Raw genomic sequence first — 19,017 nt, forward strand, 5'->3', positions numbered from 1 at the left:
ACAGGAAATAGTAAAAGGGCAGACTAGATGGACCATGGGGTCTTTTTCTGCCGTCAGTCTTCTATGTTTCTATTTTATTTATTATTTATTTATTAATAGATTTAGACCCAAGTCTAAAGTCGGGAAAGATCCTATTAATAGTTCAGAAAAAAAATCCCCAAAGAGAGTTACATTCACAATGTAACTGCCTGAAAATAAACACAAAAAATGAGGCATAAACAGATAAGCATAATTCAAGTTTGGTAATTTATTTGAAGTAGGTTTTGCATGTGGAATGCATTATATATAAGTACAGAGTATTATTTCATAAAAATTACAAATAAATGAGTTGAAATGTAAATATATGCACAGGTAAAGATGTTATCAGCTACCATGATCTCTTTTTCAAACATTGTCAAAATGTTCCTTTTCTGTCCTATTTCTGTCCAAGTTGGGAAAGCTAAATAAAAAGAATAAAATGAGTTTGACGATTACTTTATAATACAAAAAAGGCATTTGACTAAATCAATGCTTGTTTATTACTAAAGGAACAAACAGAAATATTCAAGACAACTGATTTTTCTCATGGGTAAAGGTCCTTCTCCATGGGAAGAAAAAGAAAAATGTAAGTTTCTTTTTTCATTCATTTACTCCATGGTGCATCCAGGCAGCAAAATCTGTTCTACATTTTCCTGCTCTAGTCCTTTATCCCAATATGACACTATTTTTTCTATCAGATCAAACTACCTGGGACACTTCCTATGATGCACCACAAAAGGACAAGCTGGCTTCGTACCAGATAGTGACTCTTCCTGCAGCAGCATCCAAGGCTCCCTCTCTCCCCGGACTCACCTCGCCAACAAGTGCCACAACTGGGAAAGTTCAAAAGACAGGTGCAGTATCTGCCTGCCTGCATGGAACATCAGCTCACCCCCTCCCCAAAATTGTACCTATTTTATCTACTCACAATAGAACATGCTTTTGAACTGTTAGGTAGAGAGAAGCTGAGGAAAGTGACAAGAGCTCTCCCTGACACACAATGCTAAAACCTAAACAACTGAAGAAGACCATTTCTAGTGTCATTAAGTTACTGAGCCACTGCACCTCTTCCTGAACAGGTTATCACAAGAGACTAATTACTGATTTGAACCCAACAACACATGGGCATATAATAAAATAGGAATATGCCTCTTGCTTCCTTTATATCGGTGCTGAGCATCTTGTTAACTTAATCTTGAATCTTCTAAGAATGAGTCTAAGATAAAACATATTAACTGCTTGAATACACTCACTAGCATATTAATCTATTTTAAAATTATGTTTTAATTTAAATCTTACCTGTTTTAAAAACTCTGCGGCATTAAAGAGTTCACTGCAGCCATATAAGACATGTTTACCTTGTTTTCCCTATGAAAAACATAATTTCATTAAGATATTGTTAATTACTTTAAACTAAAAGAGAATAAGATACAATATCAATTCAGTAACTTCAGCAAACAGGCTACTGAGGAACCGCAGAGCAGATACAATCTGTAATTTCATTTATTTTAGTGACAAAAAAGAAATAAGGCATTGTTTATGGGGGGATGGGGTTAAAATAATGTATCTATGCAAAAGAAATATGTCTACTTGTTATATAGCATATAGCTCATCACATCATCCACAGTAATATCAGATGACACATGGATAACATAAAATGAATACAAAGCAGAAATAAATGAGATGTCTATAAACTTATAATTCATTAAACACTTGGGTAAGTGAAGAAGTAAGTTCTAGCAGTGAATAATATATTTTCAAAGGAGAATTACCGTAATAGTGGAATGCTTTGTAGAATTTTCTGAACCAATTGTATTCAATTTTAATTACAACTCAGTTAAATGGAAAAACCTTTAAAGTCATTAAAGAGCGGCTGAATTTGAACTGTATGCTAGCAGCTGGAATTAAAACTGAATACTAATACAGTGATACCTTGTCTTACAAACCTAATTGGTTCCGGGATAAGATTCTTAAGGTGAAAAGTTTGTAAGACGAAACAATGTTTCCCATAGGAATCAATGGAGAAGCGATTAATATGTGCAAGCCCAAAATTCATCCCTTTTGCCAGCTGAAGCGCCCGTTTTTGCGCGGCTTGGATTCCCCTGAGGCTCCCCTCCATGGGAAACCCCACCTCTGGACTTCTGTGTTTTTGCGATGCTGCGATTTTACTGAGGCTCCCCTCGCTGGGAAACCCCACCTCTGGACTTCCGTTGCCAGTGAAGCGCCCATTTTTGCGCTGCTGGGATTCTCCTGCAGCATCACAAAAACATGGAAGTCTGGAGGTGGGGTTTCCACTTGTGTGGGTAGCAAAATCTTCCATGGGAATGCATAAGCATGCGTGTTTCGGTGAGGGTTTTTTGCTTGTGAGGAAGCATGGATAGTCTAGCAAAAAGGAGGGCCAGACAGGACATGATAGCAGTATACAGATATTTGAGGGGTTGCCACAGAGAGGAGCGTCTCCCACTATTTTCCAGAGCACCAGAGGGCCATACCAGGAGCAATGGATGGAAACTGACCAAGGAGAGATTGAACCTGGAAATAAGGAAGAACTTTCTGACGGTGAGAACAATCAACCAATGGAACAGCCTGCCATTGCCTCATCAATCTGTACACATTGAAAGGGAAATTGGACTGCCACCTGCCTGGGGTGGTGTAGGGTTTCCTGCTCGAGCAGGGGTTGGACTTGATGACCTGCAAGGTCCCTTTCAACTCTAATAATAAATAAATAAAAGTAATGTAGGGTTTCCTGCCTAAGCAGGGGATTAGACTAGAAGACCTCCAAGGTCCCTTCCAACTCTATTGTTGTTGTTATTATTATATTATTATTATTATTAAAAAACAAAGTCCAGCTTCTCCTTAAATAGCACCTTTGGGACAATCATGACCTGGGTGACTGAGAATCTCCATAGACATAGATGTTATTTAGAAGTTTGTAAACTCTATAATTAGCCACCCCATTATTTCTATTTGTACTTACTAATAAAAACATTTTAAATTTTTGTTCAGTTCAGTCAAGGAAAAAGCTCTGTACATATGTTTTTCTATCTTCAGTTGAAAAGAACAGAGCTTCACACAGTGTACCTACGTACTATTGGAAATAATGTGTCAAGAAAAAGAAAATCAGAAATGTAATCCTAAGTAACTATCTAAAGAAAAGGCATGTACGTACCTTTATATAATCAGCAAGGTTTTGGTATTCAATATAATTGCCACCTCCAACTACAAATACTATTGCCTAAGATTCAAAGGGAAAAAAAACCATTTACCTATGTATTAGTACATCCTAGAGTAGTGATGGCGAACCTATGGCATGGATGCCACAGGTGGCACGTGGAGCCATATCTACTGGCACATGAGTCGTTGCCCTAGCTCAGCTCCAACGTGCATGTGTGTGCTGGCCAGCTGATTTTTGACTCGCACACAAGCTCTGGGTGGGTGTTTTTGGCTTCCAGAGAACCTCGGGGTGATGGGAGAACGTTTTTACCCTCCACCAGGTCCAGGGAAGCCTCCACCACGTCCAGGATGAAACACAAGCCTACTGGGCCCACCAGAAGTTTGGAAACAGGCTGTTTCTGGCTTCCAGAGGGCCTCCAGAGGGTGGGGAAAGTTGTTTTTGCCCTCCCCAGGCATTAGATTATAGGTGTGGGCACTCGCGCATGCGCGATAGCGTGCACACACACTCTTTCGGCACCCAAGGGGAAAATGGTTAGCCATCACTGCCCTAGAGTTTAGAATATACACAAGATGCAAAATAGTTCATTCTAGCCTAATGGAAGAAAGGGTCTTGATATCTGGATAAAATTCAGGCTATTAGAGAAGAGATTATTATTTATTTGGTAGTAACATTAAGGTAGCTTTTTTTATTGGTAAGTGTGAATGACCTTGGGAGACAGCAGAAAGAGCACAGAGGGGACAACTGGCATATAAAAGATGTCTCGGCCCGAAGAATGGGGGATGGCATGGGAAACATTTCGGAAATGAACCCACCCTAATTTTCTGGAGATGAAAAGGAGGGAAGAAATACTTTTAGTTTTCCAAGATTTTGTTAGTGTAACCTTACACTAGCACACCCTTGGATGAACTTCTTCTCTGGACTACCCTGCAAGGCTAATACTTTTGCAAGATAACCTTTAACTATATCTCAAATTATAAGTCTTCTTGATATACTTCATTACGATATAAAACCCCTCAAAGACCAGCAGACAATGAAAAAATGTTATTTTTGGCTTCTACCTTCAACTTTTGGTAACTTCCCAATTATCTACACTAGATATCATAGTAGAACTTAGTTGAAGTGAAACGAAATGCATAAATCAGTAGTTTGATATTTTAAGGGGTGGTGTTACCCACTTCTCTGGAAAGTAATGGTGTTATTTTTGGTAATTATTATTTGTACTACTCATTAAGATATACCTGTTCATAATCACATTTCTGATGATAAGTGAGTCTTAAGAAATAAATTTAAGAACAGGGTATTACATTAAGAATGCTTACTCATTTTTTTGAAGTTAGGAGGATTATACCTTCTTAGGTAACTAATAAAACTGTAATCAAACTAATGATTTCAAATAATGGGATTTGATTTTTCTCTTAACAGTTATTGCAATTTATTCTTGTAAGCCACCTGAAATTGGTCACTGGGTGGTCATATCAATTTTCTTAAATTACAGTAGTCCCTCACCTATCGCTGGTGTTACGTTCCAGACCTGGCCGCGATAGGTGAAATCCGCGATGGGGAATTTATCGACTGATAGTACTTATTTAGTATTTATATTGTAATTGTTTGGTAAGTTTTCATTGTTTTAAGTGTTTATAAACCCTTCCCACACAGTATTTATTTTACATACAGTATTTAAATACAGTATTTACAACTTTAGATATATTTTTTTTTTAAAAAAAACCCTGCCGCTTGAGTTCGGCAGGCTGTTTAAATCTGCCGATCGGCTTCCTCAGAAACCCGCAATGAAGTGAAGCCGCAGTAGGTGAAGCGCGGTATAGCGAGGGACTACTGTAATACCAATTTCTGTTACCAATTGTATGAAAAAAACATGAACAGGTCTTACCTCCTGAAATGGATTTTTGTTTCGTGGAACTGAGCTGTGATTTAAATCAAATCAAACAAAAATGAAAAATAACCTGAATTACACTAAGCATAAAATATCCAGTTTCCCTAAGATTCCTATTAGGCCTAACTTAAAAAAAACCATTGTAATAATTTATTAATAGAAAGTTGAAATTTTGAAAAGGAAACTACAGTGGTACCTCAAGATACGAACCCCTCGTCTTACGAACAACTCGTGATACGAACCCGGGGTTCAGAAAAATTTTGCCTCTTCTTACGAACTTTTTTCGAGTTACGAACCGGCGTTACGAACCGGAGACTGCTGGGAAGCCGCGCGGCTGTTTTAAAAGGTGACAGCCGGGCGGCGGGGCTTCCCAGAAGCCTCCCGAACGCCGGTTCGTAATTCGAACAAAGTTCGTAAGAAGAGGCAAAATTTTTCTGAACCCCGGGTTCGGTTCGGGGGGGGTGCTGGCAAGCCCCCCAGGCCGGCTGCGACCTTTTAAAACAGCCGCGCCGCTTCCCAGCTGTCTCCTGAAGCCGAACGCTAAAGCCGAACTTCCGCGTTCGGCTTCGGGAGACAGCTGGGAAGCGGTGCGGCTGTTTTAAAAGGTCGCAGCCGGCCTGGGGGGCTTCCCAGCACCCCCCGAACCCCGAACCCAGGTTCGGGGAGGTGCTGGCAAGCCCCCCAGGCCGGCTGTCACCTTTTAAAACAGCCGCGTGGCTTCCCAGCAGTCGCCGAAAGCCGTTTTTTTGCGGGGGGTTTTTTTGGTTGCACGGATTAATTGACTTTACATTGTTTCCTATGGGAAACAATGTTTCATCTTACGAACCTTTCGTCTTACGAACCTCCTCCTTGCACCAATTAAGTTCGTATCATGAGGTATTACTGTACTAGCATTCATCATCGTATAGACATCGCACTGGAATGTTAAAGAACATCCTAGGCACTTTTTTTTGTTGCTAAATGTGAATTTGTTGACTGCACATCAGAGGTGGATTTCTCGCAGTGCGCATCGGTTCTATAAAACCATGATCAAACAGCTGGTGATGTCACGATGACATCATTGAACTAGTTTTGCTGCCATCTTTTTTCCCCCCTGAACATTTTCCTGGTTTGTTTTCTCCTGTGCATGTGCAGAGACCAAGTTTCCAGTACTGCGCACGCATCTCCATCTTGTTTTTGACTTTTTTGGGTGGGGGGTTGATTTTTCAGCACTGCGCAAGTACATGTGAAGCATACATGTGCTCATGAGGTGTGACCACATGGCATGGGAGGAAACGAACTGGCAGCGAGGTGAGAACCCATCCCGTCTGCGCACATCTTAATATGCATACTACATTCCAATATGCTACCCTCTCCCCAGTAGATTATTTACTGAGTTTTACTGGACAAATTTTCTATCTGTACCCATTCTTCTTCTGTTTCTTCTTTTATGTTTCTTTCTAAATATATACTAAGTTTAAATTAACTGATATTAGTCAAGTTCTCTCACATTAAAAGTAGTAGGTAATTTCTTAGATTACTTTTTAAGGGGTGCCTTTGAGTCTAATCCATTCGTAGTCACTGCCTGGACAAGTTTGTATTGTTTCTTTGGTAGCATTTTTGGATGTGGTTTGCCATTGCTTTCTTTCTAGGGCTGTGAGAGAATCACTGGGCTTTTTGCCTATACAGGTAGTCCTCAACTTACAACAACAATCCTTTCTTGCCACAGTTGTTAAGTGAATCACTGCAGTTGTTACACTAGTAACACAACTGTCAAGTGAATCTGCCTTTGCTTGTCAGAAGATTATAAAAAGTGATTACATGCCCCTCCCACACTGCAACTGTCATAAATATGAGCCAGTTACCAAGCATCTGAATTTTGATCATGTGATCTTGGGGATGCTCTGTGAAAAATGGTTGCATGTCACTTTTTAATTGTCACTGTTAACTTCTAATGGTTGTGGTAAGTTGAGGAGTACCTGTAGTATATTTCAGAGTAGGTGGTTTTTTTTTATATTTAGCAAACTGTTCAACTAGAGCAGTAACTAAAAGAACTAATCAGTAAACTAGGTAAAATAATCCTAAACAATAGATATTCAAATATTTGATGTAAGCTGTGAAATGGAATATCACATTTTAATGTTATTGTATATTTCTACACTAATTAGTGTCCGCATACTGCCATTTTTAAAACTTTAAGTAATTTAGTAAACTCACCTGTCACTACCTCGCAACATTTTAGGGTCAAAATACCTATAGTCATCTGTCTCCTATTAAAAGAAAAAATTGGTTGGAACACATTTTCATTACTTATTTTTTATTTTCCAATATATTTACATTTCACTGAAATATTTTGCAAGTATTATTCAAAGAGCTAAAATATCTATTATAGCTGCCATAAGGTGAGACATGACATTTGTAGTTGCTAAATCTTTCAAAACATACTATTCATATTTATTTGAGGGTTTCAAGCTTCATGTTGCTTCAGTTCCCCAAAGTATGTTTTTTACTCATAATCTATTCTATTTTGAAAATATATTTACAGTGATCCCTCGATTTTCGCGATCTCGTTCTTCGCGAAACGCTATATCGTGATTTTTCCCACCCGATGACGTCACTCTCTTCCTTCCTTTCTCATCTTTCTTTCTCTCTCTCTTTCTCTCTCTTGCTTCTTCCTCTCTCACACTCTCTTCCTCCCTCTCTCATCTCTTTCTTTCCTTCTCTCTCTTTCTCTATCTCTCCCCCTCTTGCTGGCGGGCGGCGGGCGGGCGGCAGGCGGCGGGCGGGCGGGGGCATCAGCGAGGAAGACCCAGGGAAGGTTCCTTCGGCCGCCCAGCAGCTGATCTGCTCGGCAGCGCAGCGAGGAGCCGAATCGGGGTTTCCCCTTTGCGTGGGCGGCGGGGAAACCCCGATCTTCGTCTGCTCGCTGCTGCTGCGCTGCCGAGCAGATCAGCTGCTGGGCGGCCGAAGGAACCTTCCCTGGGTCTTCCCCGCCGCCCACGCAAACTCCACCATCTGCGCATGCGCGGCCATGAAAAAAAGGGGTGCGCATGCGCAGATGGTGTTTTTACTTCCGCAACCCTAAATCGCGAAAAATCGATTATCGCGAGGGGTCTTGGAACGGAACCCTCGCGATAATCGAGGGATCACTGTATAACTAATGCTCAAATGATACAGCAATCAAAATATTTATTTTTTCATTCTATATTTAAAACAAAATGTTTATTTATAAGATATGAGATATTAGGACACTTTTGAATTTAACATTGTTAAATGAAAATATTTCCTTTTAAAAAAAAAAATCCATTCAATATTAGCACTTTGATTTCAAAGCCTGTATCAATAGTGCATTCCAATGCCTGTAGACATTACTAAACATTATAAACTTCTATCTGATATCTAAATAAATCAATCACTTTGGATAGAGTTTGGTATCTTTAAAGTCTGAACATAACAATCAAAAACAGAATTGAAATTATTCTGGAAAACAATGGATTGGTGAAGATTACCTATTATTTAGCATTTTGCCTCTGTTAACTCTGCGAGAGTCTGAAATGGTTTATATAAGAACTTCCATGATTTTCTTTCTATTATATTACATGGATAGTATTTGAAAGAGAACCACAATGTTTGGAAATATATTAATTCAATCTACTATAATTGTTCATTATCTATACTTACAGGATTTGACTTCATCTCCATAAGGTTATCTAAAATGCGGGTCGCTGGAAGATTCTATTAAAAAAAGCACCTTAATTTAAGTGAGTTGCAAGTAGTTTAAAACAATAATACACACTCAGATCATTATTCAGTTCTATTATCATTAGATAATTATTTTTGAATCATCAAGTGGTTCCACTACAGTTCCCTCATGCTTGCTCCCCTAAAAAAAATATTTAACCACTTCAGACTTTATGATAGAACAAATATAACAGAAAATGGAGATGTGCTCATGCATTTTTTTCGAAAGCGCATTGCTTTTTAAAATTACGGTTGGTGGGTAATACTAAGTGCTTTTTAAATGACATGCATAATTTGAGTATGATATTCACTAATACATGTAACAATAGCCACACATTTATAAATCATTTTTTATGGATGCAGCCAGTTATGCTTCAACAAGCGCAACTTGAGATAGTTTACATTTTATGATTACTGATTTAGCTTATTGTGCAGTCACTGGTACTTATAAAACCAAAGCACATCTTATAATATGGAGAAGTGATATGCTGTTTCTAATTCAAAGGTAGGATAACACAACTTTGCTTCTCTCTCCCCCATCTTTTAAAATATGAAGTTTTATTAACTTTAATGAAGATAATTTCTGAAATAGTAAGAAATCTGCCCTGTAACTCTGCTTTGATATTCTGCCTGCTGTCAAAGTAGCAGAAAAATAAAAAACTGGACATCTTGAGTTACATAATTTGGACAACATTTTCTTGATGGAAAAAGTACAGTATTCCCTTTTGTATTCCCTTTATAATTTTTTAATTTTTTTCTAATAATTCTAATAATTACAACCTGGCTATTTTAATCAAGTCTTCCAGCATTTTATGATAATATTAAAACATTATTTCAAGAAATTATTTTTATGTATTAGTTGCAATATAAACTAGAGAAACAGAATTATGTTACAAGAGAAAATCAGGACAATTTAAATGCTGAATGAAATACTGTAGTAGTGAACCAAACTTCTCTAGGAAAACAAAAACAGTTTATGAAAATCCAATTAAATTACCGTACATTAATATTCCTATTATTTCAGAGAGCCAGAGAAGGTCACACAAGTACAGGAACCTTTCCACACAGAGGTAATTCAGTTCAGTTCTGATCAGGTCAATTTAATTCTATTCACCTTGTTAAGCATGCTACCGGTAGGTATTGCAGCCTAACTGGGACACATGCAATTTATGAAACACTGAAGATAAATGCTGAAAAGTCTGTAGTCTCCGGTATATGTTTATTTAAAAATATTGAATATACTTAATGGAAAAACATACCTGTTGCTTTAATACTAAATTTTTGACTCCTTCCATCACAAACTGGGATCCAGTATTCATAACACGTGAGAAAAGACTGAAACAAAATGCATGTCATAAAAATTTGGTTTGTGTCCACAAATAAGTAACAAACCTTTACTACTAAGTCAAAATATATTGCTGTTTTTTATTGATTGATTGATTTGACAATATTTGTAAATTGCCCCAATCGATTAAAACTCTCAGCAGTTATCATATAAAAATAGAACATCATGCCAGTAACAAAATAGTGAAAAACAGTAGCATCAATGCATATCCAAGATGAACATCGACTTGGTTCAAAGACAAATTGAAAAACCTTGTTATCATCAACTTACAAAATTTTAATAGGGAATTTGAGAATTTCCCTCTTTCAGAGGTAAGACTGTTTCAAAATAGGGGGCTGCTACAGAGAAGACCTTCTGCACAGCTCGCTCCCAAGAGCCTACCATGTGGGTTTCTCAGCAGACCGCCTTAAAAATTTAGACTGGATGGGCTAATTTAATGTTGGCAAGGTGGTATCTAATGTAGCCCAGTGCTATACCAATTAGGATTTTATAGATGGCAACTAGCTCTTAGAAATGGATCTGGTAAGCAAGTGTGGTGACTTTAGATTTATTTTGCAGTGGAAGGGTTGTCCTGCTGGGAGCTTGGTTGTGCAATCTAGAAATTTGCTGCACCCAACTTGTTTCCAAATGTATGTTGACGGTCTTGAAGTAGTCCAGTTGTGTGGCAATCGTATTAATAGTTTCTATTACCCAAGCATGGATATAAGAATATTAGTCACTTCTTTCCATTGTTTTATTGCATTTTTATCCCTTATTTAACCTGTGTGGGGAATGTTTTACACTGAAACTACAACACAGGATGGCAAAAGCAACAAATCACATTTGGAACTCACCCCAATGATTTTGCTGCACTATTTCCATACATAGCAGGACCTGAAGCCATCTTGGCAAAAGCTCTGCAAAATGCAAATAAATAAATAATCAAATAAATAAATAAACATGCCTGATATATCAGCAAACTGTTTTCAGCAAATGATTATTAATAAATTATGAACAAAGCATTTCCTAGTCATTTTGAGGATAAAATTGCTCCTTTAACATAAATGACAGTACTGTCACACAAACACACTATAAAACTGTAATAGATATTATTGAAATAATAAAGGGAGAATTCCTGTAATAATATACTTGGCAGGTGAATTTATTAACATGGAACAGAGTTTCCCTATTTCAGGTAAAGAAAACAGCAGTCTAATCATTTTTGTTGACATATGACTCCATATTCTAGCTTGAAATCACTTGTTAGATCACAAATATATTATTACATATACGGTTGGGAAGATTTGAAAAAGCCTATTATTATCTTATTTGTGGTTGAATAAAAATATGCTCTAATAACAGTGCAGCCCATCTGTTCCACACATGCCCCAATAAATGGAAGTAGACAATGAAGTCAAATTTTATTGATGTACTATTGGATATGAAATCTAGCAAGACTCCTGAACCTTTAGCAAATACAATGGTAGATGAGAAATGGTAAGAAAAGAAATGCAAACTGTGTGAGAATATAGGTAGCTGTGGATGAGAAGACATTATGCTTGTGCAAGGAACAGTATTACTATTGATTGTATCTTTTCCCATTTGTATGTCACTCCACAGAATTGGGGAACACTTCAGGCAAGCATGCACCATGATAGGGGGAGGAACAGAAGAATTCTAGCAAGGATAAGGAATAACATTTCCAAAGTCTTGCATATATGAACATCATTTTATTTATTTATTTATTAGATTTTTATGCCGCCCTTCTCCTTAGACTCAGGGTGGCTTACAACATGTTAGCAATAGCACTGTTTAACAGAGCCAGCATATTGCCCCCACAATCCGGGTCCTCATTTTACCCACCTCGGAAGGATGGAAGGCTGAGTCAACCTTGAACCGGTGATGAGATTTGAACCGCTAACCTTCAGATCTACAGTCAGCTTCAGTGACCTGCAGTACAGCACTCTACCTGCTGCGCCACCCCAGTTCCATAAATGTTATAAACAATGTGAATGAAGAATTAAAACCATTCATTCATTACACTCCGTTAAATCTTTTCCTAGTAGCTAAAAGCAGTTACTGCTCTTATTTTGAGCACTATGAACATATGGCAATGAAACCATAGGTGTTTATTCTAACAACAATGCCAGAATGAAATGTATCGTGTGACATCTGGGTCAAGCTCTGTTCTCTGTTCTCAAGCTGTGAGGTTGCGTGAAAGTACAACAGAGGCAGAATTTGCATCTGAATATTGCAACCCATTTTTCATCACTTATCTTCCTTCCTCTCCTATTGGTAGTCCTCTTACAAATGAATGGTCATTTGTTTAGTGATCATTCAACATTATAACGGCACTGAGAAAAATGACTTATGACCGTGTTTCATGGTCTACCTATGGTCATGTGATTAAAATTTGACCGCTTGGCAACTGTCATGAATTTATAACAGTTACACTATCCTGGAGTCATGTGATACCTTTTGTAACCTTCTGACAAGAAGGGTCAATGATTTACCTAACTGTAGCAATTTATTCAACAGTTGTGGGAAGAAAGTCTGTAAAATGGGACAAAACTCACTTAGGAACTGTTTTACTTAGCAACATAAATTTTCAGCTCAATTGCAGTTTTAAGTTGAGGACTACCTGTATACTTCCCTTTGGGGTCAAAATACTTCTTTTCAGTTCTGGATGAATTCTACGTTCAATTGGAAACAAAATTCTGATCTCAATTTTAGCAGCGTATTACTTTCTTATATTAGGAAAGCAAAAGTTACTTACTTCCATTGTTTAATATAATTTAAAGGATTAAGGTTACATCCGGCATCAGTTAGTGCTTTTTTGTACTGTTCCAAATCTGCCTGGAATGAAATGGACATTTGAAATTTGTGTCATTTAAAAATGTATTAATAATAAATGTATTAGTATGACAAGAAATATTCATCTTCCAAATATATATAAATATAAAAAGAATGAGCTAATAGACATTAAGGCAAATGTTGCCACCAACCACTGCTGTGAAATTGCTAATCAAGAAAATAAGATCACTGCTACAAATTATTGAAAGCAGTTACTTTTGTTTCTTTTTGAAGAAGAATCTATTTGAGAAAATAAAAGGAAGCACTCCTATAAAATTAAGTTAATTTACTAATTACAGTGGAATCTCTGTTAAAGAACGCCTTGGATAGCGAACATTTCAGATAACAACCAAAAATTTTGTTTAAAACTTTGCACTGGATACCGAACAGAAATTTTTGATTGTTATTCGAAATGTTACAGCCATTGTCCCTCACTCCCCCCCTCTCCTTACCTCTTTACCTCTTGCCTCTCTGCCTTTGTCGCCTTGCCAGGGAGCAGCAAAGCGTCGCTTTGGCTATGATGAGGCAGGCGCTGAGTTTGCTGGCCCCGGCGGCGGCAGCTTCTCTTTGAGGACAGTGGTGGCGGTGGCAGTCGCTCTGGCGGCTTCTCTTCGAGGATAATGGTGGTGGCAGGGGCCTGGGCATGACGTGTGTAGCGCTGCTGCTCCGCGAAGGGAAGCTGCCGGAGCCACCTCAGCAGTTGCTGCTGGCGCCAGCGTGACCAACTGATGGCGGTGGCGGTAACTGCTGAAGAGGCTCCAGTGGCTTCCCTTCGAGGAGGAGAAGCACCCTGAATGTTATGTCCATGCCCAGGCCCCCACCGGCGCCACTGTCCAAGAAGAGAAGTCACCGGAGCTGCTACCACCGCTATCCTCAAAGAGACGCTTTGCTGCTCCCCAAGAGAGAGAGACAAAGGCAGAGAGACAAGAGGTAAAGAGATAAGGGGGGGGGGACTGAGGGACAATGTGTGTGGGTGGAGAGAAAAAAATCCTTTATTGTGGGTGGTCCTGGAATAGAACACCCGCAATAAACAAGGGATCAATTTTTCACATAAGAAATAAAGGAAATAGTAAGTCAACAGGGGCTGGGAACTAATTAAATCTATTTCCTTTATTTCTTATGGGGAAAATTGTTTCAGATAGCGAACATTTTGGCTAACGACCAACATTCCAGAACAGATTGTGGTTGTTAACCGAGGTTCCACTGTATTTTACTAAGTACTTTAGTATGTATGGTGGTCCATGAAAATTTCATGATATCAGACTAGTTGCCATGCTGGCTGGATGTGAGGAAAGTTACAGTCCAAAATATTTGGAGAACTTAAGATTGAATATAACATAATTCAACTTTCCCAAATTCAAATTTTGTGGATTAAGATACATTTACATTTCAGGTCCTCCAAAGGCAAGAGTTTAAATCACTGTAAATACAATTTGATTGGTACAATATGAAAGTTTACTAGTGAAGAAATTCAAAGGATAGTATTTACAGATCTAGAAATCAGAAAATATTGCAGGTAGCATTCATTTAACAAATGTAAATAGATAACTGTAATGGATAACTATAGCTGATATTACCTGCATAGTTTTCCTTAAATAGTATATCTGCAAAAATAGTATAAACAGTATAATCTTAAATAGTCTATTTCTTTATTAAAAATTTTATATTTTTTAATTTATTTATTTAGTACAGAAATGGGTGAAAAAGCTTTGCTGATGTAAAAACTAGAGTATTTTATGACATCACTTAGTGATAGAAATTCCAGCCCTATTTTCTATTGTTAAATGAGTGGAATCTCTAATATTTTCTGAGTTTGAGATATGTACACATTATCCTTTGTATTTCTTTTTTTACTGAACTTCTATGTATATCAATCAAGTTGTATTTATAGTGATTTATATTGATTTAACCTCTTGCCTCTGGAGGATCTGAAAAACCAGGTTAGACTGGGATAGACTAACATGGAGAAAATTGATCTATATAACTTAATGGCCCATAACCAAACAATTAATTACTTGGGATTTTTATTATTATTAATATTTCAAATGTTTATAATGTATTTAGAGTGCAACAGGAAATGACTTAATATTATTGACCAAAAACCCTAAACTATAAATTCACTTATGTTACTGACAAAAATAACATTATATCTACTGTATATGTAGATGTTTGCTTCAAACATACCTCAGAAGGTAACTGTACAGAACTTATGAAATAGATAAGAAAGAGTCGCATCTTGTCCTCTGCAGTTCCCGCTGTTCAGAAAAAAGGTTTGCTTTTTTAAAAAAACATTTCTTTAAATAATTATAAAATACATTTCACTAAAAATCATAATAATAAAAAGGTTACCACTTTACTTTTGGCATTTACATTCAGCGGTGGGCTACGAGCCGGAACGCTAAATTGAGCTCGCTGCCGCGGCTCATAAGTGCTTGCGGGGCCAGCACAATTTTGCTTCTGTACCTGTGGAGGTAGCAAAATTGCGCAGAGCCACAGGTGCACCCATGTTTCTGTATGCACGGAAACAAAAAAACTTCACTGAAACACGGGCGCACCTGCGGCGCCATGCGTGATTTTGTTATCTCCACAGGTGCAGAAGCAAAATCGTGCTGACCCCGCAAGCACTTACAAGCCATGGCAGCGAATGCAATTTAGCGTTCCCGCTCGTAGCCCACTGCTGTTTACATCTGTAGGAGAAGTACTGACAAATTAGCAGTCGTGTCATACAGTAGAACAAGAATCAATTTGGTAACTACTTATTCAGCATTTGCTCATATTGAACTCACTCCATCTGTTATTCCCCTGAGATACTTTCTTCAGAGTGGAGATAATACTATCCCTCAATTTGCATAATGGATAGATCAACTGTGTATATGTGTGTGTGCAGTAACACCAATGGGAAGGAAAGCCTATTCGTAGAGCAAAATGGATAACAGGAAAAACAATGGGAAACACCAGGGTCACCAGGGATATGCAGTGGCATGGCTACTAGATATCACTTATTTCTATTGAGAATATAACTGGTTGTACTTTTGATCAATACACAAACCTGGTTTGCTAGAAATCAACAGACCACTAACCCCAAATGTATTACATCTCTTAAAATAAACAATTTGTACAAGTTATAAATGCTGACTTTGCCCACCAGTCCTCTAATGAGATTCCTCTGTTCATAGGGACAGCTAAAAGAGTTATTAACCAGAAGATTTTTTAATGTAATAGTCAAGATTGGAAATATGTAGATACAATAGGTTACAAACAATAGTCTATAACTTTACTTATAGCAAAGTTTATATCTACTTTATATAATACAAGATCTTTGGTTCTTCTAGCTCTGCTATTTAATCAATGACAGTAAGCAAGTTAATTAACTCATCTTCAGAACATTAATTAACAGAAAGGAACTTTGCAATTAATCCAAAATATACACTTACCATCAGGATCAGAAATCATATCCAAAAGTGATTTGTCCAATGTGGATTTGCTCATAATTTTTTCTTCATATTCAAAATACACATCTAGTTTCCGAGTCTGAATGAAAAGAAGTTGCCATTGGAAAGTGTTTTTGTATATGCACATAGCCACACACCAATTTCTATTTGAAAGTAAAAAATGTTTCTATATTTTAAATACATTTTCCATAGTAAAAAACTAAAAACAATCGCATAGGTTCTTTGAATAAGTAGTAAGGTTCAAAAATATATACAATATATGTAAATATATATAATAACATGTATTATTATATATATGAATACAGTACATATGTACAGTAAATATATATATGTATGAATAATATGTATTTTCATGAAATGCAGAAAATACATAGAATACATAAACTATTCTATATTTTTTCCATCATATTTCAAACTCAAGGATTTACAGATCATTCATCTGGAAGGTAATCAGATTCAGTTGCTATATCCTTTGCCTTCAAAACAGCTGCAGCACAAAATCTTTCCTAACTATTATATACTTTAAAAGTATTTAATAATATTGTTTACTAATTAAATTATTAGGTTAAAAAACCCCAAGGTTTTAAGCAATCCAGTATATCCAGAAATTGTCTACATCAAACAGGTTACAGCCAAATCATCTGAAAATCTTAAAACTACTTCCAATTAGGTCTAGTGGTTAAGGCACCAGAGCTGTAGAAAGCAGGAGACTGTAAGTTCTAATCACACCTTAGCTATGAAAGACAGCTGGGTAACCTTGGGCCAATCATTTTCTCTGAGCTCAATTCAGCTCAGGTTTGTCATTGTGGGAAAAATAGAAGAAAGAGGAAGGCATTTTGATATATTTGCCATTTTAAGTTATTTGTAAAAATAATAAAAGCGGGATATAAAAAATTATTGAGTAACTAGAAGCTCAGTTTAGCCACCCAAAACAAAACAAAACCAATGGGTGCAACCATTTCAGACCAATTGCAAACGAATGGGGTCTGGTAAAATTATATTATATATTTCAAATCAATGGTTTAGTGGGAGGGGGAGGTTCATACTTAAGGTACTTTTAATTTTCTAATGAAATAAAAGTTAGAGTTTTCTATAAAACAGTCTACAATAATTTAGTATCCTTTACAGGATATTGGTAAATGCAAAAGTCTTAACAAAATAAGGTAATACTTTGCATTATATTTACTGCAAAATTACTATTAAAGACTGAAAAAACTCAATAAAAACCAGAGACCCACTGGGGGTGGAGGGATGGGGGAAGAAACACTCTGAAAGTACAGTTGCTCTTTTTCTGATAGTTAAGTCATACTAAATACAAGTGAAAAGAAAAATGAATAAAGATGTTCAAAATAGTAGTACAAAAATGCTTCCAATAAAAGCAGATATTTTCCTTGCATCTATTAAATTCTGATTATATTTCTGAATTGCCAAAAACTTACTAAGTTAAATAATAACTTAAAACAAGGTTTCTCTTCTTCTAAGCTTTTCCGGTAAATATTTGGTAATCCATCTTGGGAAATACTGATGTTTCTTTCCAGCTTCTTGCTTAAACACCAAAATATGCCAAAAAACTGCCAGAATTTTTGAAAGGTGATTAATCTCAGAGTTCCTTTTGCTATGCCTTAAAAAAAATAATCTAAGGCAATTTGAAAATAAGCTGCAAAGTGAACTAATACAAAAGTATCATTTAAGATTCATTGTAGAAAATATAAATTAGTATATCAACTATTTTGGCCTTGATAAACTACACTATAATTATACTCCCATAAAGCTTTATTAAATTACTCTGAAGTCAAAGATATATGGTATGGATACTACTCAATTCTTTACCTTCATAAATGACAAAGTCTAGATCCTATCAGGAGTGGCTTCTATGGATGGAAATGGGAGAAAGGTAATGTTCATTTATTTCACATTTTCTGAATCGTGTTTCTCTTTTCCATTCATAGACGACTTCACTGGATCAAGCAGTCTTTCAACAGGCCATAAAGGGGGACAGCACATCTATGCCCATATGCAGATGTGTATATATATTCACTGACACATTCTACCATATATTTATGGTACAATGTTTTTTAAAAATACAGATTTAGGGGCAACCAATGTATTCCAAAATAAATTATTCTTTTACAAAATTAATGATAAAAAATAAATAAATAAATTACTACCTCTTACTGTAATGCAGACAACAGAGACATCAGATAATAATTAAGGATCCTAGAAAATAATATTTCTTCTCCATTTCGGCTTCAACTGATAAAAACTTACAGGAAAGTTAGCTAGCCTTTCTTTCCTCTTATTTTTCTCTAAGAAACTTCCTGAAGCAGAAAGGAGACATGCTAATAATTTATTCCACCTCTGCAGTGTCAAAAGCATCTAATTCAGTAAGGCCATCTGATTTCTATGCCTTGGGAGGAAAAGACAGTCAACTATGGAAGTATTTCCAAACCACATCCTGCCTTGGATTTTGACAGTGGTCCAATGTAAAACACTGAAGAAAAAATAAACTAACTTTATTTTCAGCATTACTTTCTATGGAAACAGAATGTCAGTGAATTAAGCTTCAGTTATCAAAGAGAATTGT

At 36.8% G+C, this 19,017-nt stretch overlaps 1 protein-coding gene across 1 annotated transcript in view; it reads right to left on the reverse strand.

The window, feature by feature from the left end:
* Window positions 1-227: 227 nt before the first annotated feature.
* Window positions 228-19,017, reverse strand: part of SCFD1 (sec1 family domain containing 1) — a 47,585-nt gene continuing 28,795 nt past the window's right edge. Inside the window, exons 15-25 of the mRNA XM_070756094.1 lie at window positions 16,416-16,512; window positions 15,166-15,236; window positions 12,905-12,984; window positions 10,983-11,045; window positions 10,064-10,139; window positions 8,745-8,798; window positions 7,281-7,333; window positions 5,082-5,115; window positions 3,188-3,253; window positions 1,318-1,386; window positions 228-439 (exon numbers count right to left, since the gene is read on the reverse strand). Coding sequence (XP_070612195.1) covers window positions 416-439; window positions 1,318-1,386; window positions 3,188-3,253; window positions 5,082-5,115; window positions 7,281-7,333; window positions 8,745-8,798; window positions 10,064-10,139; window positions 10,983-11,045; window positions 12,905-12,984; window positions 15,166-15,236; window positions 16,416-16,512 — 687 coding nt within the window. The 3' untranslated portion in view covers window positions 228-415. The remainder of the gene's footprint in view (window positions 440-1,317; window positions 1,387-3,187; window positions 3,254-5,081; window positions 5,116-7,280; window positions 7,334-8,744; window positions 8,799-10,063; window positions 10,140-10,982; window positions 11,046-12,904; window positions 12,985-15,165; window positions 15,237-16,415; window positions 16,513-19,017) is intronic.

The sequence above is a fragment of the Erythrolamprus reginae genome, chromosome 1 (genome assembly GCF_031021105.1).
Source record: "Erythrolamprus reginae isolate rEryReg1 chromosome 1, rEryReg1.hap1, whole genome shotgun sequence".
Classification (NCBI taxonomy): Eukaryota; Metazoa; Chordata; class Lepidosauria; order Squamata; family Dipsadidae; genus Erythrolamprus; species Erythrolamprus reginae.